At 45.4% G+C, this 22298-nt stretch overlaps 1 protein-coding gene and 1 pseudogene across 3 annotated transcripts; one reads left to right on the top strand and one right to left on the bottom strand.

Moving 5' to 3' along the window:
- Positions 1-2372, top strand: part of LOC118396048 (leucine-rich repeat-containing G-protein coupled receptor 5-like) — a 29019-nt pseudogene extending 26647 nt beyond the window's left edge.
- LOC118395940 (zinc finger C3H1 domain-containing protein-like) lies at positions 2258-21479 on the bottom strand. 3 transcript variants are annotated; one of them, XM_035790039.2, is made up of 35 exons: positions 20744-21479; positions 19831-20310; positions 19518-19705; positions 18278-18629; positions 17829-18067; positions 17444-17570; positions 17153-17247; positions 16874-17068; positions 16402-16563; positions 15472-15618; positions 15203-15321; positions 14839-14982; positions 14495-14669; positions 13914-14051; positions 13015-13644; positions 12688-12797; positions 12457-12588; positions 12207-12328; positions 11952-12053; positions 11691-11813; positions 11320-11500; positions 10437-10623; positions 9968-10159; positions 9534-9771; positions 9171-9276; positions 7336-7534; positions 6949-7043; positions 6714-6821; positions 6369-6473; positions 5835-6000; positions 4708-4808; positions 4336-4437; positions 4067-4106; positions 3491-3553; positions 2258-3341 (listed from the first exon to the last, which is right to left on the bottom strand). In XM_035790039.2, exons 1-35 carry the CDS (start codon positions 21294-21296, stop codon positions 3204-3206), a joined length of 6354 nt encoding a protein of 2117 aa, XP_035645932.1. In that variant the 5' UTR covers positions 21297-21479; the 3' UTR covers positions 2258-3203. The 3 variants fall into 3 exon arrangements, with proteins under 3 accessions (XP_035645932.1, XP_035645934.1, XP_035645933.1); XM_035790041.2 differs by having other exon boundaries at positions 12457-12531; XM_035790040.2 differs by having other exon boundaries at positions 14839-14979.
- Positions 21480-22298: the final 819 nt, after the last annotated feature.

Raw genomic sequence — 22298 nt, 5'->3', positions numbered from 1 at the left:
TCACTGGAAAGGAAATACACATCATAGCCAACCAAGGGACATACCTTCAAAAACCATCCTTGAAATATGTTTTGTGTTTTGGTTGGTGTATTAAGTGAAAGTAATGATTACTTACCATTTGCTTATAAAGGAGGCTAGAGACCAGAATTACTTCCTGGTGGAGAGTGAGGTAGACGCCAGACCCCAGCACTCTGTCCACTGTTCCCCAGCCCAAGGTAGGTCTGTGATTGGTTCAATATTAAGCTGGAACAAAAGCCTGCACACTCTGTACCTATGGACAAAGAGTGAGTCCATGCCACTTACAGGCAGTTAACCCACTGTTCCTAGGCCGTCATTGAAAATAAGAATTTGTTCTTAACTGACTTGCCTAGCTAAATAATTGCCTAGCTAAAAAATTAAAACAAAAAATTTGACATTGTCACAAATCTAATACTGGGGTAGTTCATTGACAACTGTTTGTCCCCAGGTCCGTTCCAGTCATGTCAGAGTTTATTTGGGAGCTGGCTGGTGAGAGGCGCTGTTTGGATTATCGTCATCCTCTCCTTGGTGTCCAACTCCCTGGTCCTGGTATCCATCGCCCTCTCCTCAAAGTCCCCGATCTCTCCTACCCAGCATCTACTGGGAGTCCTGGCCTGGGTCCACCTCCTCAATGGCGTCTCTAGCGCAGCCCTGTTAGTACTAGACGGCATTTCATTTGACCACTATACTGATTATGGTGCGTGGTGGGAGGGTGGGCCAGGTTGTCTTCTCCTCAGAGGCCAGTGTCTTCCTGTTGACGGCAGTTGTCTTATATCGTGGATGTACTGTCCGTGGCTCACAGTGGTCTGAGACTGAGACCAGGAGGATTCCATTGGGATGGGGGTGTGCTCAAGGTATCTCAGCTCTGTGTTGCTTCCTGGCTGGAGCCATTGCCGCCTTACCTCTCCTCACTATGGGTGAGTATGGGGTCTCCTCTCTCTGCATGGCCTCTCCCTACGGACACTCTTCCCGTTTGGGCTACAGCTATGCCACGGCCCTGGTACTGCTCAATTCCCTGTGTTACCTCCTGATGACAGCCATCTATACCAGACACTACTGTCACATGGACAGAGACACAGCAGAGAAAGAGGGAGTCACTGTCCAGGACTACTCTGTGACCAAACTTATGGCCTGCCTCCTCTTCACCAACTACCTCCTCTCTTTCCCTGTGACACTTCCCTCCTTCTCCTCCCCCCTCCTGCTCTCCAGCCCTAAGGTGGCTAAGACCCTCCTGCTGTTCGTGGGGCCCCTGCCCTCCTGTCTGGACCCCTTGCTCTACATGCTCCTCAGCCCTCATTTCAGGGAAGATCTCAGCAGGCTTCTCTATTGGACAACACACAGGCTAAAGAAAGGGCAGCGCCACACTCGTTTTTCCTCAGTGAACTCCAAAGACATGGAGAAACAGTCATGTGACTCCATGCAAGCCCTTGTCTCTCTCACACTGTAAGTGGAAGAGAACGCTTAACTCCTTGCTGGTGCTAGTCCCCCTGCCCACTCCCATGTGGAGTACACCTCTCTCCAGACTCTAACCTAGGTGACAAGCGGTGTCACATCAGCACCAGTCACGGGGACCCACACTGAAACAGTGATGGTTATAGTGACACTGTTGACAGGTTGGGGGATGGGTAAGTCATGAGGTATAGATAACATTGAGGTGACCCTCGGATACATATACATGGAAGTGGTCTGTAACAGTGTTATTTTTAAGCAACTCTCAAGTACTTGAAATATCAGCACACACACAGTAACTGTCACCATACTTTGACAATTATATGACCTCTGGAATAGTTTAATGAATTATAATTGTTCATATTTTTGTTGCATCCCTTTTTTCTAGGTGAAAATATATATATTTATTAAGTATTTAGAAAGATTGGACCTACTAGTTGATCTATGGTTTGTGAATTATCAGTTGGCCAATAGAGGAAATGTAATATTGTCAAGTCGTTTACCAAAAATAATATAAAGCAAACACTAATGTAAGGGCATGTTTGTTTATTGCTACAAGTTGAATGATATTACCAAATGTCACAGTAAGGTCAAATAAGTTAAATGTAGAGTGTTTGAAATGTGGAACGTATAAAGCAAATTATTTGGATCATGTTTGTTATTTATGGTCTGACTCCTATGTGCTTGATGGAACATATTCAACATCTGTTTTCACTCCAGTTGACAAGGTTCCCTCTTCGCCCAAACCCAACCAAATCTTACAAAGCAAATGAAGACAGAACAGAATAAATTAATTAGAAAATAATTTAATATAAACACATTCAATTTCAACATTCAAAAACAGTTGAAATACTTTCATCCTTGGCTCCTCCTCTCAAATACTCTTAACCATTATAATATATTTTTTACAAAACCAAATTGCACATGAGAACATTTAAACTAGTAAATGTTTGTGACTATCCTCGCCTAGTGATGCGTTTAAAGGATCTTCCCCGCTGGTCGACTGGCGGAGAGGAGATCACAGCATTCAGCAGTCTGTGGCTGGCAGTCTCAAAAATAAAGGTGTCAGTGATGATAGAGGCCAAATAGAAATACTTATGTAGGCAGCCATTTTGTTGTCACCATGGCAGGCCATTTCATTTTCATGTGGTTACTTGTTTTATTTATTTTGATCACTTAAAACAAATATCGAAATAAACGAGTAATTTATCTCTTCCCTTGGAAGACACTGGAAAACAAAAAGTGACATACTGTATGTAGATAGCAGCAGCGAGCGTTACTATTGGGGGAAAACATCCTTTAAAAAACACTGAAGACAGACGTATGTCAACATCCCTGTCAGGATGTCATAATCTGTCAACTCCTCCAACCCCGTACATAAAGGTCAAAATAAAAAGATAATTCAAATTGACAGTACGAGAGAAAAAAAAACATGTAAATGAAAAACAGAACAGCAAAGATGTCACTTAGTTAGCAGGTCTATACTTACGTACATGATGTTAGGGGATAGAACCCTGAGTGCGTGGCCCAGAGTTTGGACAGGGAGGAGGGAGTTCATTCATTGGCTTCAGGGATGACCGAACAACCGTCCTGCTAGGGGCGGACACCTCCCGACCGCCCAGGGACTGCGCTACTGCGGGAGGGCTGCTAAGACAGCTAGCAGCAGAGTCTGCCCCTATCTGGCTAAACTTGGCAGTGGTCTGGTCTGATAGATTGAATCTAGTTTTTTTTGATCCTCAGTGCTCCTCTCCCTCCGTTTTGCTCGAGCATAAATTTAGGGGCTCACTTAGACTCACTCCCACCTCTTGACACTTGTCAACAAGTTTCCTCAGTTTATCAGTTTTACCTCCCTCCGCAGCTTCAAACAGCAGGCGCTGGAAAGGGACAGAGAGGAGAGGGAAGGGGAAGGGGGGGTAGTTGAACATGCGTGCATTATCTGCCAGGTGGAACAAAAAAGTAAAAAAATGTTTTTTTGTTGCTGAGGTGTGTGTGTTAGAGAGATAGTAACTGAATGGAGAATTACATCTTTCCATAGGGTGGCACACAGTGGAAGGTTTTGCAGGGCTTGCTGATAAAGAAGCCGGACCTACAACAAAGGAAAACACCAAGAGGGAGCCACATGTCAGATTAGCGGAGGACAAGGACAAAACAGGACAGACAGCATGGAATAAGGTCAGTGGTTTTAGTGACTAGTATAGTTTTTACTCTAATACAACATCCAACCATTCCATTTAGTCACCGTGGTCAGATGTAAGCCTTTTAACTGTCATACATTACATTGTGGCGAACACTGATAATAGCCTGTAGGGAAGAAATAGATTACAACAAAATGAAGGGAAGATCATGGGAGAGCTGGGTCAAGGTAAATATGCAAAGTGAAACACCAACACACAAGAGGTTGTGACAGCAACACAGAATCATCAACAGACCAACATGCATAATTTACTTTCCCCTGCTGATTTACAATCCTCTCTCCCTCCATGTCAATATCCCTCTCCCTAAACTATTACCTTCATCCATCCACTCCTTTACTCAATCGTCTCACTGCCCCTACACACTTCTTTCATTCCCCCCTGCCCACCCACCCCTACTAACTCACCTCGGAGCGCTCCTTTAGTTCCCTCTCCACAGCGATCACTCTGCCGAAAAACACACAGCACAAAAGCCTGTCAGCACTTGGATAGCAGGAATTGCCTGCCTGCTTTTCAAAGCTGCGATTGAAGTCGGACAGAAGCCACATTTTGTATGTGAAAAAGGGCATTTGATAAGTGCAATAGAACAGTGAGAATCCATCTAGAATAATATTCACCTTGTTGCCATACCAGCAGCACAAGTGCTGTTCAGCAAAGAGGAGAGAGTTGGACTTACATTTTCCAGTTGGCCAGACAGTTTGGAACGCTACTGCTCAACATTCTGGCTTGGAATTTCAGATGTTCTATGTTTCCATCCTGCCATTCTTGATGCAGCAACCTATACAACAACAAATCAAACCGTCTGCATATTACAGGCCCAAGACAAGAAATATTAAACCCAGCCATAACACTAACCTATTCCGCAGACATAACCATACAGTGACTAATATACCCAGCAGTCTACAGTTTAATAATTTGCCAAAACATCATTCCAACTGGAACAGATTTCAACCTCTATAACCCTCTGTCCATGTCCAAGCAAGCCAAACTAGTTAGCATACAATTAGCTCCTGGTTTGTCTGCTGTGTCTATCGGGTGCTTTGGGTACCTCAGGGCAAGTTCAGCATTGGTGGGCATGGTGTATCGTAGTCTCTCCAGGACGTGGGGGTGCTGGGTATGAGGCAGACAGCTCAGGTAGTGGGAGACAACCTGCCGAGCACAAGTCCAGGGGTTTGCAAATATGAACACGTTTAAATTAAAGACGCAAACAATGCCACTAACTGACGAAAGTGAAATGCGATCAATTCAAGGAGAGTCAATTCCTGACAAACATAGGACCTGAGGGGTTAGGTGGATTTCTGGCAGTGGAAGCTGGTGGGGGGGCGGGACTATTGGACAGGCTCATTGTAATGTCTGGAATGGAATCAACGGAACGGATGTGGTTTCCATATGTTTGATACCATTCCATTCTAGTCATTACAATGAGCATATCCTCCTATAGCTCATCCCACTGATTTCTGCCATCTGGAGTGATCTGGTCCATGGCATACGGTTAATGTAGGTGGACAAGTACAGGGAAGATAAAGCCCATAGGCAAACTTTGCAAATCGAAATGAGCTGACATGATTGCTTATTTTACATTTCAGAGAGGCATGTTTGTCCTACATTGTACACTGAGTGTACAAAACATTACGAACACCTTTCTAATATATTGCACCCCACATTTTGCCCATAAAACTGTCTCAATTCATCAGGGCATGAACTCTACAAGGTGTCAAACATTCTACAGGGATGCTGGCTTATGATGACTCCAATGCTTCCCACAATTGTGTCAAGTTGGCTGGATGTCCTTTTGGGTGGTGGACCATTACTGATACACACGGGAAACGGTTGTGTGAAAAACCCAGCAGCGTTGCAGTTCTTTACACACTCAAACCGGTGCGCCTGGCACCTACTACCATACGCCGTTCAAAGGCACTTAACTTTTGTCTGGCCCATTCACCCTCTGAATGGCACACATCCAATCCATGTCTCAATGCTTACAAATCCTTCTTTAACCTGTCTCCTCCCATTCACCTACACTGACTGAAGTGGATTTAACAGGTTACATCAATAAGAGATCATAGCTTTCACCTGGTCAGTCTATGTCATGAAAATATTTTTTTGTACACTGTGTATATTTCTATCAGGACGTTCACAATGTTATTCCCTGCTGAACATGACCCAGTTACCTACCTTGTTGTGAAATCTGAAGCAGCTCCAGTACTGGGCCGAGCTGAACGGAACCTCAAGCCTAGACGGGACAGTTACTAGGCAACGCTGAACCAAGGCTGAAAACACCCGGAGCTCTCTGCTGTTGGAGGGGCTCCCAGCTAGCTTACTGCTGGTAAAGAGGAGATAACTGGAGAGAGAACAGTTAGACTGTTAGTTGGGTTAAGTCTCTGGGGCCTCCTCCACCTGGATGTGTGGACATGACATTCCTATGGCAGCCCCTCAGAGGCTAGCTGCTAACCAACCACACTGTGGTCTGATTAGATTGTCATCCTGATTAAAGCTTGTACTACCTCCAGGTCCTTTTATTTTAAGTGTGCCTGCTATCATTGCTATAAGGATCTTCCAATCTGGCTGGTTAAGTATGGCTTGAACCTCTTCAGACGTTGTCCCGTTAACCCCATGGAATGATAGTACTATCCTTATGGATGACAATGGTGGGTGAGAGGCTGAATGCAACGATCACATGCTGAAGACTTGTTGCAAGACAAGACTCACTCTATCCACAGCTTGTGAAGAACGTCTAGCGGCATTACGGCTCCGAGGGCTCTCTCAAACGTATCCATCGCCTCTCCAACGTTACCGTGCACCCACTGCCACAGACTGCAAGACAAGACACCAAAAAATGAAATATTGTCTCACTGTAAAACATGATTATGATCAGGAAGCCCAACCGTCGTCGTGTCTTCTTGTATTTCTACATTTTTAATCATCTAATTATAACCTTATTGTAAACTGTTACCGATAAATGTTAATGACAGTGCATTGAACTGCCATATAAGGATAAGAGCTGGGCTTCCGCGTAGTGCAGGGTCAGTCGGGATATCACGTCACAATAATTACCAATGGACCAGGTTTAGGTAAGGCATCTGGTGGCTAAGCTGCTCTTTAAGTTGTTTTTTGATAACTGGGCCTCTTAGGATGTCCACTGTTGGAATACCAATGATGTACCTTGAAAAGAAGTGGAGATCACATTAATTCAAGGAAGCAACTTCAATTGCAAAAAGTCAGGTTGTTTCTGACGTTTTAGGAGTTAGGACATTCATTTCTTCTTAAGTTTGAGGAGAAAATGACTAACCGTAGCACATCCACAGGTTGCTGGTCACTTCTCTCCTTGTCACAGAAAGACAGGACGAACCCCCGGAACAGAGGAGCGATGCAACTGGACTTCTCCTGTTCAGAGATACATCAGACAGGCTAGCTAGGTCATGCTAGAAACTGTGTACAAGCAACATGAGACATTCAAGCGCAAAAATTGAAAGGATTCAGCTCTTAAACAGTACGGTAAAATTTCTTGTCATTTCAAAAATCTTCTTTTGAATCCTGTGGAGAATGTTGGTTGAGATGACACAGAATGACAGTTAAATGTAAATTGACCATACCTTGCTTAAATGGCCCAAAGGGATGGATACATAAAGTTGTATTAAAAGGGAGCTCCACACAGCCCACTGACAGGGAGACTGACCTGAGCCATGAGGAACTTGCAGGTGTGGTAGAAGACCTCTGCGTTGTGTGGACACTGGGACAGTGCCCGTAGCCACACCCCAACACCCTGCTCACCATCCCCCTTCCCCACATACAGGCCTGACAGGGCATCCAACAGGGCACATGAATGCGGGCACAGCGCCAACAGGGACTCACACAGCTCCAGGCCTGCATCGTACCTACAGGGTGCAAGTCAGTTTTATTACATTTTAGTTAAGACTAGCAGAAACATTAATAGAGTTTAATGACAACCATAAAAATGCACACACACACACCAACCTTTTACCCTCGTTGGAATTTGCCTATATGGATAGTGGTAAATTGAAATGTTTCTTACAGAAGAAATATGAGCAATTGAAGGAGAACAGTTTGGAGCTATTGGGAACATGATTAGACCAAAAGGTGAGTACACAGTTTGCCTGACAAGACTGAATCTAAACATAACACTTGATTTTATGTGCATTTTAAAGCACGCACTTTTTGCCACGTTTGTTGATAACAAAAATCAGAAAATATTCTGGATACATTGATTAACATGAGAATATTCCTGGAAAATGTGGGGTAGGTGCAACATAACACACCAAGGTTGAGGGAGAGGACTAACTGGTGTCTACACCTGGCCACACACCTCTCCAAAGTGTTCCCAGTTCCTAAGCAATTTCAATGCGCTTATGACAAAGAGCCATTACACTATAAGGTGCTTTGATAAGCTTGCCTAGCCGTGCCATTGAGGAACTAGAACAAGCCATCACACAATTACTGTCGTTTACGCAATCCAGAAAAACGGCAGTATGATTTTTATTTTTTCTCCCCAACTTCATCATATCCAATTGGTAGTTAGTCTTGTCCCATCGCTGCAACTCCCGTATGGATTCGGGAGAGGCGAAGGTCGAGAGCCATGCGTCCTCCAAAACACAACCCTGCCAAGTCGCACTGCTACTTGACACAAAGCACGCTTAACCCAGAAGCCAGCCACACCAATGTGTCAGAGGAAATGCCGTACACCTGGCGACCGTGTCAGCGTGCGCAATTGGAGAAGAACATCCTGGCTGGCCAAACCCTCCCCTGCGTCACCTCATCGGTCTCCCAATTGCGGCCGGCTGCGACAGCCCAATATCGAACCAGGATCTGTAGCGATGCAGTGCTTTAGACTACCAATATGAGTTTTATAAGTTATAAAATACTATGAGGCAATTCAGAGAAACAGATCGCAATTCTGGTGCGCAAAGAAATGAGTCCTGAGCTCATTCAGATGCGTGTGACATGCCAAATGTTCATCACAATAAACAAACAAGCTTATTCTGTTCAGAACAACCCAGGGTATGACACCATGTCATCTTGACACTGTATATGACATGAGTTTTATGATGTGAAGTGCACATTTGGACTCACGGGTGTTTGTCTTGCTTGTATGACATCAAATCAGTATTTATTATAATCCTCAACGTCTCATCTTTCAAAATACATTGAGTCCTCTTATTTTACAGCATTTCCCTCACTCAGACAACAAAAACATTTTCTAAAGTTGCCCAATTAGTCAGAGGGATCAGGGAAACTTCTTGTCATGTGCAGTGCTCAAGTTCAGAACGGTGAAGCACAGAGACTGAGCTCTGATGTCATTTATAGCATGTTACTGTACAGCCACTACGTTCCAATTTAGATGCTTATCAGTGTCAAAATCTGCCATTTTTAACCCGTATAAGGGTACGAATGTAAAGGGTTAACAACTTGCATGCCCAATAGTTTAGACAAGCCTGATTTTATTAGGTTCGACACGCACACACACAGCTATCAGAATGCCAGCGTTGAGCTTACCTTCCCAGCAGGCTATAGGTAGTGATGAGGTTAGTGTGTAGAGGCAGACAGGCCAGGGTTCTCTCACTGGGAGGCAGAGTCTGGTCTGTGCACTGTCGCAGTGCATCTAAAGGGTTGAACAAACCAGTATGAAATCAATGCCCCTCTCTCTCAGCTGTCCACTACATTTACAGATCTACTGTGCCAGAAAAAAATGAAGCCTAGTGACTGAGCGGAAATAGCACAACTACAAATAAACTACCATGAGCAGCTGTGGAAAAAGTCTACATAATTGTGTGAAAAAACTAAGTAGGAGACCTGGGAAAAGCATGGACAGTTTCTATGTGGGTGTCGTTGAACCCCGTGTCGATGGTGATGGCTCACCTTCGAACACAGCGATTAGTGTGTCAGGCTCTGTGCGGACGTCGAGCGGTGTTCTCCAGGGGAGGGCGAAGGCCTCGATGCTGACCATCCTGGAGGGGTTGGAGTTAGCCGGGTCGTACAGACTGGCCGGCAGGCGGTCAAACTCAGTCAGGTGGATGAAGGACAGCCAGACCAGGCAACGGTCACTTATGGTCAGGTAATCAGCAATGCACCGCTCAGTGACTGACTTCAAGGCATTCTGAAATTAACAGGTTATCGTTCACCCTTGAGCATCTTGGGAACCTTGTGCATTTTGTATAGCAGTAGCTAATCTAAGAGGTATGAGTTTGTTTGGCCTGATTGCAGCAGTAAGGTGTCATATGGCTTGGAACAGAATATTGATGTAGCAGCTATATTGGTGGCGCTCAAGACAGACTTTTTTTGCAGTCTCTTACCTGTAGGATGGCCAGGGCATTCTGTAGCCGGCCTGTGAACACACTGAGTTGGACCCTGTAGAGTAGAGACTCTAATAGCTGGAAGGACAGCCTCTCAGAGAGACCACTAGTCCCCACACAGTCCAGCAGGTACTGCAGCAGACGACCACACACATAGTCCTTCCCCTCAAACAAGCTCTCCGTGGTTAGGTACTAAAGGGGAAAAGACAGCGGTTACATACAGTCCTGCTGATATTCGTCTGTGCTATTTAACAAGGGACTCACTTCTACCTGGAAAACCAGGTGTGGTCATCTTCTGCCAAACATTTACATCAAGTGTCCAAGGGAAATAAAAACCATCAGGACTGCGAAACCAAAGGTCCTGAACTATGCGCTCTACAACCAGGCCTCAGAGTTGGACACACAAAGCCCTGTAGAGGAAATGCCCCACAGTAGGTCGACAGAGGGTTGGTTGGACATGAGAACTTACACTCCACCAGACTTGGTAGTCGGGGGCGTGCTCCACAGCCATCTCACACATCTCCTGCACCTCATCCCTCTTCCCTCGACGGGAGAACAGAGACAGGTAATAGCACCAGATCTCTGGGTTGTCCCGGTTATCTTCCAGGGCCCGAGACAGAGTGTTCAACGAAGCATCCAGGCACTCAGCCGCTGACCTACAAGGAAGCAACATAACACATTATGTTGCATATCACATCATATATGCATATGCATGTCAATCTCTCCTGGCTGAAAGTGGAGGAGAGATTGACTTCATCACTACTTGTATTTATGAGAGGTATTGTCATGTTGAATGCACCGAGTTGACTGTCTAAACTATTAGCACACAGCTCAGACACCCATGCATACCCCACAAGACATGCCACAAGAGGTCTCTTCACAGTCCCCAGAACAGACTATGGGAGGCACAGAGCCATGACTACATGGAACTCTATCCGCATCAAGTAACTGACGCAAGCAGTAAAATTATATTTTAAAAAACGGATAAAAAAAAACACACCTTATGGAACAGCAGGGACTGTGAAGCAACACAAACATTGGCACACACACACACACACGCACAATAACATATGCACTATACATACACATGGATTTAGTACTGTACATTTCTGGTAGTGGTAGAGTAGGAGCCTGAATGTGAATGTATTGTAATGTTTTGAAAATGTTATAAACTGCCTTAATTTTGCTAGACCCCAAGAAGAGTAGCTGCTGCTTGGCAGCTAATGGGGATCCATAATAAATACAAAAAATACAAATACAAATCTATTTGCATTTTTCATTCAGGTTAAAAATACACTCAGTGACACAACTTAACACTCCGGAGGCTCAGTATTTGAGGGGCATCCACTTACACTTCTTTCTGGCTGAGGTATTTGAAGGCCAGTTTGATCCAGAGCTGTGCGTTGCGTGGGCTCTCTAGGACACTGGTCTCCAGGTTAGATATGTCGTCAGTTTCACTAATGAAGTAGCGCTTGTCGTCAGGGGTCACACACACATCCATGGTAGAAGACAGACTTCTCTTGGAACAACCGTCTGTGACAAGGAAGGAAACAGACAAACAGCAGAGGGTTAAGGTCAGATCTCCAGTTCTGCACAACTGAAGAGAGGCAATCACTGTTAGTGCTACTTCCATTATTTACACTGTGCTTCAGATAAGTTGTAATTCTGCTTGGAAGACTGGTTTGTTGCTAGGAGATGAGCCTACTGACTAACCAGTTCTCACCGTATTTAACTGGACCAGTGTCTCTACTCTCGTCCCAGCTGTCGTCCCCTGTGTTTGGGCTAGCCTGGTAAGCGGGCTGAGGCCTCCACCTCCTGAGATCCTTACACGTGGTGAAGGGAGGGACTAGACAAAACACAAGTTGAACAAGTCAGAAGGGTTCTATTCTTGAACATTTCTAAAAAAGAGATCAACTGCTAAATAGTGTGTTCAACCATAGCTGCTTAGTGTAAGGATAGAGTATGAATGGTATGGAAATCTCACCATGTCTTTTGCTTTCGTTCACTTTGCTGACGAGTAGAACAGCCTTCTGGTCCATCCCCATGCGATCGTTGTTAGCCCCAAACAGCTGTTTTATATACTTCTCTGAAAATAGGACAACAAATCAACCATTGTCAGTAAAAGCCTCATGTATTTCTCATGGAATAGTGAACTTTTTGGAATCTATCGATCACCAATACATACATTCTAAGCTCAATGGTATTTAAATATTGCCAGATCGCAGTGTGGTTCTATCACCTGTGGCAACATTGATGACATCACCAGTACTGCTCTCAGAGCAGCCAATCAGGGCCAAGTTGTACGACAGGATATCCTGGAACAGCTGGTTTCCACCAAAAGTGCAGTTTCTCATGTGCTGCCTAGAAACATAGACCAGATCACCCAAAGGGAGAGGTTGGTTGGTTATAATGAAACAGACATGAGTCTATATTCACATGCCTGTTTACACACACACACACACACACACACACTAGGAGGAATGACTTACCACGGGCAGTCATCGTCATTGCATGTGCCCGTGAGGTCAAAGCCACAGAAACACTTTTTGGGAGCTACAACATTGCTGTAAGACACAGAACTGAGTGATAACTTCTCCTTGGTTCGAAAGTATGGACTGAACCTGAAGAAAGGGACAAGATGGAAAGGTTTGATTGATGGCAGGGTGTTGTTCTTGGCACTAGCAATTGGGAGCAACCCTAGCAGTGAATCAGCCACCTACCGATAAGACTTGAAGACCAGGAGAGGGCTGCGATATGGTCCAAACGGGACAGGCTTCAGCTCGGCATGGCCTGATTGGGCAGCCATGGTGTCCACATCCTCCGATATCACCTGCACATCAAAGTAATGAACACAAACCTTTCAGTCTCCCAACCATGGAGGATAAATGAAAAACATAGTTTCAGACACGTGTGCTGTATTGTATTATACAGTAACTGCACATATCAACCAAATAAGAAAACTGTCGAGAGCAATTTTTAAAACACACAAAAAAAGGGAATTTGAATTCTGTGTTTGCGAGGCCAGTTAGTGATATATTATGGGTTACCTTCCCAGAAGGGGGTTTCTCCACAGCGCCTCCTAGCGCCCGTAGTTCCCCCAGCAGCAGCTCTCCCAGCCTGGCCTGCTGCTGGTCCCTCCTCTGCAGGGCCTCCACCTCTAGCCCCAGGAACAGCTCCCCGGGCCCCGAGGCCTTAACCACAACTGGCTTGGCTGGACTATCCTTGACCAGCCCAGTCCCACCAGAGTCCAGCTTAGGCTTGGTGAAGGAGCCGGTCTCTCTGAAGGAGCGTCTACGAACACTCTGGGCTGAGGGCCTGGCTGTGGCGGCAGGTTCCAAGTCGCTCTCCTCCGTCTCGGTAGGGTCTTCGCTGCTGACCAGGGTGAGTTTATCCTGGGTGAGGTCATGCAGGGAGGGCTGGGGCAGGGGGAAGGGGCTGGTGGGGGGAATGCTGGGGTGGCGAGCCCTGGGGAGAGGGGTGGAGGTGGCCTGGGGTAGAGGGGGTTCAGGGACCGCCCCTCTGTTGTGGAGAGCCTGGGCCTCCTTTAGTTTCTGGATCTTGAGGGCGTATTCTGACTCCAGCTGCTGCAGACGCTGCTTCTGGGCAAGGAGGTCGGCGAAGTGCCTTTCTGAGCCGCGGGGAGCGACGGAGACTTCCACACACAGACGTTTCACAGGCTGAAGAATGGAGGGTGGGCAGAAAGATGCTTTAGAGAACTTTGGCCTTTACTTACGACTGGTTGGTGTTTGGTAGAAAGGAAACAGGACTATACATTTTGAAACAGAGGAAGTGTTAGAACAATAAGTCCAATAATTTTCCACTTCAAAGCAATTTATGCTGTTCCCTAGTGGACATGTCCTTGTTGAACACATTTTTGTGCTTTATCAATCAACAAGGGCCCCGGCATGGTATAGTGTGGGTCGGTAAGGTGTGGTACGGTGCTCACCGAGGAGTGGCTGATGTCCGTGCGTCGTTTCTGACCACTTGGCTTTCTGCCTGCGGCGGCCTGGGCTTGGACCAGCACCTCCTCCAGCTTCAGGCTGTGGTTCTTCTTCACTGACACGCGGTGCTGAACACGATGAACCTACAGGGTGGGAACATACATGACAGATTTTAAAAGGGTGGTAATAAATTAGATACATACACACACACACATATCTCATCAGAACCTTGGTTAGCTGAATCAGGTGTGGAGTAAAAGCCAGCACACCCAGTAGCTCTCCAAGGAGGAGGGTTGGCATGACCACACCTGCTATATACACTTCCAAAGGCAATGGAAAAAAGAACGGAATGAAATGTCTTGTCCTTTACAGACATTCCTTTAGCTTGGCATTTTCCCAAACATTACCAGGAGAAACAACTCCTATTCCATCATTCAGCTTCCAATGACTAAAACCCTCAGCCATCCGACTCATTGCTATAAACATGGCCACCCAGGCGCAAATACCTCAGCTAGGAATTTACTTCACAGCTCATTCCCATTGAGTTTCATTCCCTCTGGGTTCCTTCCTGGCTCTTAACTCCCACCTGTTCCTGGAGTCTGTTGAGGAGAGTCTTGTTGGCACTGACTATCTTCTCTGAGGCCAGGAGCTGTTCTTTGACCTTGGCCACTTTGGCCTCAGCTGCCTTCAATGCCTCCTCCTTCTTCTGCTCCTGCTGTAAGAGCTGCCTCAGGATGGCCTCATCCTTCAGGAGCAGGTTCCTGAGAGGAGGAGGGGTAGAGTGAGCGGAAGGGAGAGAGATGGAAAAAATTACTAAAATTACTAAGTCCAAGTAATTCCCTAATGTGAGACAATTACTTAAAATACCATTGTGTTTGGGCATCAGCCTTCATCTAGGTTTTTTTTCCTTCTGGTGTTTGAGGGCCTCACCCGTGTTTGGTCAGCCTAGTCTCTGCCTCGGTCAGCTGCAGCTCGACCGCTGCCTTTGCAGCAAAGTCCACATCAGGATCAGAGCCTGCAGGAGAGGGCACACCTTGGGGACTGTGGTCCTTCAGAATCTTCTGCTTCTCCCTACTTACATCAGACAACAAAAGAAACAGATTGTTTAGATTTCATTGAGTGTCATCCACTCTGTTCCATCATTGACATTTTAAAGAAATACCCTCTCACTTTGGTGCCATTAATATTGCACTGAATGTTAATTAATCGTTAATGAATTTCATATCCATAGACAATGCTTGGGAGGAAAAATTATACCTCACTTTGTCAGACCATTCTCTTCAAAAAAATATACCTGGCTATTTCTTCTTTGAGCAGCTGATACTCAGTCTTCTTCTCTTCAGATAGCGCCTCCGGGGTTCTGCCTGGCTTGTTCTCCTTCTCAGGTCCTGAAGTCGGTTTGGGTTTCGCTGCCTGGAAGTTTAGAGAGAAAGAGCATTACAGCCCATCACCCTTTAACCACATACAATTATCACACATCTCAAATTAGGATTCTGCTATTCATATATAAACTGACAGGTCATCCTCAGAGGCCAAACTGTTGGGACACACACACGTACGTACCTCTGCGTTCCTGCGTGCCTCCTTGATCATGAACTCCAGGCCTCCAAAGACAGAATGTGTCTGTGTAGAGCTGCTGCAGGCCTCCATGTCTGAGTCACTGTCGTCTGAACCGTTCAGTTGTACCACCACCGCCTTGTGCCGTGGGAGCTGGGGAAACAATATGATGATTTGAATTGGCCATTGTGATGAATGGGCACTGACTTCACAACTCAAAATCCATTAATCTCAAAATAGTAGTGCCAATCAGGTCACCTCTGTCTTATTATGATCTGAAAGGCAAAATGTATCCTATATCAGCCCTCCTACTCTGAGAAGCTTTGGGATGCAGTCTAAGTTGAACTTATTGTTCATGGGTGAGAAACCAGAGTGCTCTGGGAACATAGCTGAGGCCGGATGTCATTGGGCACACGTGCTGCTATAATGTACTGTCTATGGGACCCCACCCGTGTTTCCTATGGCAGTATCAGAGTGAGTGCCAACTCATTGTTCTCATAAGACAACACTACATGGAGTTACTGAGCACAAAGACACCCACGGCCTCCAATTTTCTGTTTTACACAGTTCAGCTGGGGGATAAAAAGTAGAACTTCATTGTTGGAAATATGACTTTGAAGTTAAAATATTTCAAAAGAGCATATTTTAAAGCATGTTTCAGCACATGCAAGACAAGACAGTTTTCCCATTCAGAGAATTATCATTCACAAATCCACTGACATTTTCTGCATATTTCAATGAGTGTATGAAACGGTTTGGAATATAGGTCAACAAATGGCACCAAATGAACAAAATTGTGGTTGAAAGAGTGAAAGCGCTGTAGGACGTTAAAAAACGTGAACTACTTGAATCTCTATGGTTTCTTCACCTGGCTAGGAGGGTAGATATGTGGCCATCACTCAATGTTTTGATTTCCTCCTATGGTATTATCCTTACCATCAGTGGTAGCCTGGGAAGGTGGTGCCCTCGGCTGAACTTGTTGCTCCATGGCTGGGGTGCAGTGTTGAGGCTGACCACACTAGGGTTGCTCCTGGGCACTGGTTGGACCAGACTGACCAGGAGGGAGGGAGAGAGGGGGCTGCTGTCAAGGGTCATATCCTACAGGGGAGAAATACATTTTTAAAGCCAGATTCACCAAGTCCACTTTTCAAAGACAAAGTGCTGCTGTAGAATTGGAAAATGATATGACAGAGTTGCCCATCTGATATAGCAGGGTACCGAGATAAGTTTGAACATTGTTTAACACTTGTAAATTAACAGAAGAGTGAAACATATGCATCTTCTGTTGAGACTCATTAACTTTCCAGAGGATGACTAGGACCTAATGGAACCCTCCTCTACTCCTATCACAATACAGATAACACAGGCATGGCACTTGGTCCTCCTGTGGAGCCATCGAGCGTTATACCTCGAGTAGTGGAACCTTCTTGTTGGCCATGGACATGAGGCAGGTCTCTCTGAGCAACATCTCCTCTTCCTCTTCCTCGTCAGCAAAAGGCGGCTTTGGGGGAGGCTCCAGCTCATCTGGGGGTGGGGGCATTGGGGGTAAGGGTGGAGGGGGCGCAGACGGAATGACGGACAGGAAACGCGGCTGTCCCAAAACCTGGAAAGAAAGAGGAAGCTTGTTAGTTACCCCTTTAAGAGATGCATAGAACAGTCCTTGTTTAGAGTTTGGGGTGGAACGTACCATTCTGCATTGTGTGGGGGAATCCATAGGGAAAGGCATGGGCATGTGACTGAAGCATCCTGGGACCTCAAATGGATCATGTACTGGAGAAGACGCTAAAAGAGAAAATAACTGAATTTTAGACAAATCAGATTCAGTCGTAGAAATAAAACTGTCAAACATTGCAATAAGAGGCCTGAATTGATGGCCATGTCCTTGGCTATAAACAATCCTTTCAGCATGTTGGATGGGTTCTATAAAATCCCTTTGGATATGTTCAATAGTGCATTGGCAGGTGAGCTGGTTGCTCACCTGGGGAATTGGTCTCACTATCAGTATCCATGGCAACCTCGTCATAGTTGTCGTACTGGTAGAGGTTCCCTGAGGTGTCCAATCCCTGTTTGCCAGAAGACTTCCTGGTGTGGTCTCGGTCCTTGGACTGAGATTGAAATGTGTCATTTGTCTGTCTCTCACATGCTCTCTTTTTCAATCATGTTGCATGTTCATGCTACTAACAGTAATGTAGGAGAGCTCTAATTCCAATAGAGTTAAGAGAAAGAACCCCACATACCACATTGCAGGTGTTAAGCAGAGACTATAGTTTAAAAAAGGTTCACATATAATTGAAGGAATCAGATAAGCTACAAGGAAATGCCTTGGGAGTGGGGCAAGGTCTTTCTCTCCCTGTCCGTCTTACCTTGCTCCGGTTGCGCGGTGGCTTGGACCCGCCCACCAGCTTCATGAAGCGGTTGTACTGCTCGTCCTGATTGGAAAGGTCCCGGATCTTGCGGATCTCTTCCTCCCTCCTGCGGCGCTCCTCCTCCTCCTGTCTACGCTGCTCCTCCTCCCGTCTACGCTGCTCCTCCTGATCTCTCTCCTGTTGGAGCTTCCACGTCCTTAGCTGCTGCTTTCGGAAAGCCTGTTTGGCTGCTGAGCCTAGGGGATCAAAACCCATTTACTTGACTTAATGGCAATCACTTTACATCACTAAAATACAAATATTCACAGAGATAAAATGCATTATTAAAATACACAAGAACCAAGATGTAACCAACATTTCCAAAACCAGAATGTCATTGTGATGGAACGCTTGGAACCAACATAGAGGACAGTTTGGATCTGAATAAGCAGAAAGGCCCTGCTCACCTGGGCTGACTGTCTTCCTCCCTGGATACCCCTTAACCGGAGCTTTGCCCTTCTCCGCTGGAGGCTTTGCCCCAACCTTGGTCTTCTCCTGGGGCTTGTTGGCCAGAGCTTTGGCCTTCTCCGAGGCAGCAGAGGCAGACCTGGTGGTGACTCTGCCCCTCTCTGGTGGTTTGGCACTGGAGGTGGAGGAGCTCTTCTCCTGGGAGGGCTTGGCCTTGGTGATCTTATCTTTGCTCTCCTTCATCACTTGCTGTTCTTTCTGCTGCCACTTCCTGCTGGCTGACTGCAGGGCCAGGAGACGCAGCTGCAGCTCAGACAGGTCCTCATCTTCATTACTCCCTTTCACTTCAGGCTGCAGAGAGACAAGAGGGCCGGACAACCCAGATTCTAACTTGACATTGACACAACTCAGACATTATGTCAGTGGACATTTTGGACAAACTTTCAAAAGAGCTGCAAACACACATCTCAAGTTAATATTTGTGCCTTGAATCACTTACTCTTGATCCATGCCTTAAGGGGATAGTTTGAGATTTTGGCTATTAAACCATTATTTTTTTTACTTACCTAGAGTCAGATGAACTCATTAATCACGTTTCGATTCACAGTTTTTATGCGAGTAAAGTCATACTGTATAAAAAAAACAATCACGACAGCTGTAATGGAAACATGAAGTGTCGGTCCAATTTTAACAATGACAACCGATCAGTTGTTTGTTCGAAATGGTAGGATTTATGTCGGTAAAATGTATTTAGCAAGAAATGGCGGTGGAAATGCCTATATGCACAAATATTGATATAATAACCATCCTATCGAAGTCAACATGGAGTCACACGATGATATGGCGTGAGGCCCTAACACTACATCTCGGAAACAATGCAGTTTATTATTATTTTAGAATCGTCGCATAAACATCTGTCGCCAATTGGATGGTTACCTAGCTACAGACGCCATTTTCTACCTCTGTGTGTAGTTTGAAGGAAGTTGAAGTTAGTAATTCCAGAAACTAACTAGATTTAGCGCAATGACTGGAAGTCTATGGGATCTGCTAACATTAGCACAATCAGCTAGCTGATCCCATAGACTTCCAGTCATTGCACTAACGCTACTTAGCAATGGCTTCAGAAACTAACTTCAACTTAATTCAAACTGCATGCAGAGACATAAAAACGATATCCACAAGTTCACTTGACTCTGGGTAAGGAGAAAACGTATTTGCCTTTTTTAAATATATTCATACCTTGACAGGGGATTTAGTGGAGTCCTCTGATGATTTGCTGCAGCACACACAGCAGACTTTTGTATCCTTCTCACCTTCTTTCTCCAGGTAATCTGATTCCCTGCCACAGCAAACACAACATATTTTTGCATCCTTCTCCCCCTCTTTTTTGTCTGCCTCTTTCTCCACACCATCTTTTTCCTCATCTCCTGAAAAGACAGAACACAACACACACAGGGTGTTAACACTGTGGCAAATAAAACAATACATTATTGATTATAGTTTGTGTTCCCACATTGCTGCAGTGTTGTGTTATATAGTGGTTGTTACAAACCTTTGGGAGTAGCAGCCGGGATAGCAGCTGGTTCAACTTGACCTTTTTCCATGTCACTGTCCTCCTTCTCTGAGTCTTTCTTTTCCGTTTTTGTTTTGAGCGCGTCAATTTCTGCAGGAGTGAGGAGTTTCTGACGTAGAGGTTTGAGATTGAACGCCTGAAAAACCCTTTTCTCCTCCGTCTTCTCTGGGCCTGGCGGGTCCTCTGCTGCGGCTTCATTGGGAATACTGTTAGCGTCGAGTAATGGCTCGGTTTGGGGAATACTTGCAGAGACCTCAGACTCGTTCTGAGCTGGCAGGTCTTTGGGCTTCAGAACCAGGTTCTCTTCTTTTCTAATACATTCCAGCTCCAGCTGAATCTGCTTGTACTTGGTGAGCAGATCCTCAAAACTCTCGTCAAGCCCATTCTCGACTTTGGCAACATTGTTGTTGTGCATCATCTGTTGGTTTCTTACCTGATTCCTCCCCATCATTACCTTCTCTATGGTCAGGGAGTGAAGGAAAGGCACGATTATGAGTTTGATGACATGGTTAGACTACAAACTTAGACCCTAATAGCAAAATGTATTTCAATCAAAAACTCATTTCCAGCTCAATAACACTGGGTATTTTGTTTTTGATTAACTGTTTATTTTTTTATTCATCAATTGAGTCTTGATGATAGGGAGGGGAATACTGTGTAATGACCAAAAGTCATTATAAATGGCAGATCTATTGTTAGTTAGATGCATTATGACTACAATGAAATCGAAGGCCTATATGACTACACTTAAATGAAGGCATATTCAAGGCTAGAAGCTACAACCAGCCAAACAAATGTTATAATGTGTAGTTACAATGTTAAGGTAATAGTCTAACAAATGTATCACACTTTACAATCACATAGATGTCGTGAGATAAATGCCAAAGGATACGTTTGTTTCTCGAGGGAGATTCTTTCTTGTTACTGTGATTCTCCCCGGGCCCATAACGACCAGTGGGGGGCCTACCAGCCTCTCTCCCTCCCCCACACCCGTCTCCCCAGCCTCCTCGTCCCCAATCCCCGCGACCGTCATCTAGTTTCCCCCGGTGCCTCAATCGATCCAGGGCTGTGTGACTTCGTTCCCAGAAACTGGAACGCGGGCTCTGGTCACAGCGTGGTCCCAGTGGCGGCCGGTCGGGTCCACTTGGTCCGCCTTGCTGTCTGTGGTTTGCGGTAAAGCCGGAACTGTGCGAATGAGGTCCTCGGTTGTATGGAATTAAAAGTCGAAAATCTGTAGGCTGGCTACCCACGACAGGTAGTAAAGTTCGTGCCGGTTGTTTCGATTTTCGTGTATTCCGTGAGAAGTTGCTGTTATTCATGCTACTAGGCCTCTTTTTACCCTGCTGCTGCGCAAACATCTTTTCCTCGGTGTCATCATCGCAGATCTCTCCGTCTTCGAGCTCCCCTTCTTCTCTCGGAGACAGATTGATTGACTTTGAATCCATTGTGTAGTCTAATCGAGTGTGACAGTAGTTCGATTAATACTTAGACTCTCAACATATGTTTATAATTCCAAAATTGGATTTATAAATCGGATGTTATGTAAATATTAACGAATATAAAGCTTATTCGCTAACTAGCTACGCTCTTCCGCTTTCCCCTTCTGCCCCGCTGCTCTCGCGATACTTCCCATTGCACTTGAACAAAGATTCTTCTTCTATGAGATCATTTGCAGTCCACAAACAATCGTTTATGTGCATTGCCGCCACCTATTGTGCTGGAAAGTACGATCAATCATGATCTGCCCAATTCTGTTCTACCATGAAAAAAAAAAAAAAAAATCAATACTAACTCCTACCACATCCTCAAAAATAAATAAACCTACCCCATTAAACGTTATCTACATCATGCTGAAACACACCATCCTTAGGATTGTCATCATCCATTTCAACAGTAAACATTTTTTTGTTTTAGTTTTATTTAACTAGGCAAGTCTTATTTACAATGACGGGCCTACACCAGCCAAACCCAGACGACGCCGGGCCAATTGTGCGCCGCACTATGGGACTTCCAATCACTGCCAGTTGTGATACAGCCTGGAATCAAACCAGGGTCTGTAGTGACGCCTCTAGCACTGAGATGCAGTGCCTTCGACCACTGTGCCACTCAGGAGCCCATCTGTTACCCCCAATATCTCTTTTGCTGTCTCGGTGGAGGCACCTCAGAGGAGGAAGGGGAGGAATAAAAATGGTAAAACCTTTAAAGTTGTCCTTTTCAGATTAAACTATACTAAATATAAATCACATGGCACCAAATAATTAATTAAATCACACTATTTTGAAAAGGTCTACAGTAGCCTCAACAGCACTCAGTAGGGTAGCACCATGGTGTAGCCGGAGAACAGCCAGCTTCCGTCCTCCTCTGGGTACATTGACTTCAATACAAAACCTAGGAGGCTCATGGTTCTCACCCCATACCATAGACTTACACAGTAATTATGATAACTT

The sequence above is a fragment of the Oncorhynchus keta genome, chromosome 17 (genome assembly GCF_023373465.1).
Source record: "Oncorhynchus keta strain PuntledgeMale-10-30-2019 chromosome 17, Oket_V2, whole genome shotgun sequence".
Taxonomy (NCBI): domain Eukaryota; kingdom Metazoa; phylum Chordata; class Actinopteri; order Salmoniformes; family Salmonidae; genus Oncorhynchus; species Oncorhynchus keta.
The sequence above is the reverse complement of the archived record's forward strand: the minus strand, read 5'-3'. Positions and strand labels throughout refer to the sequence as shown.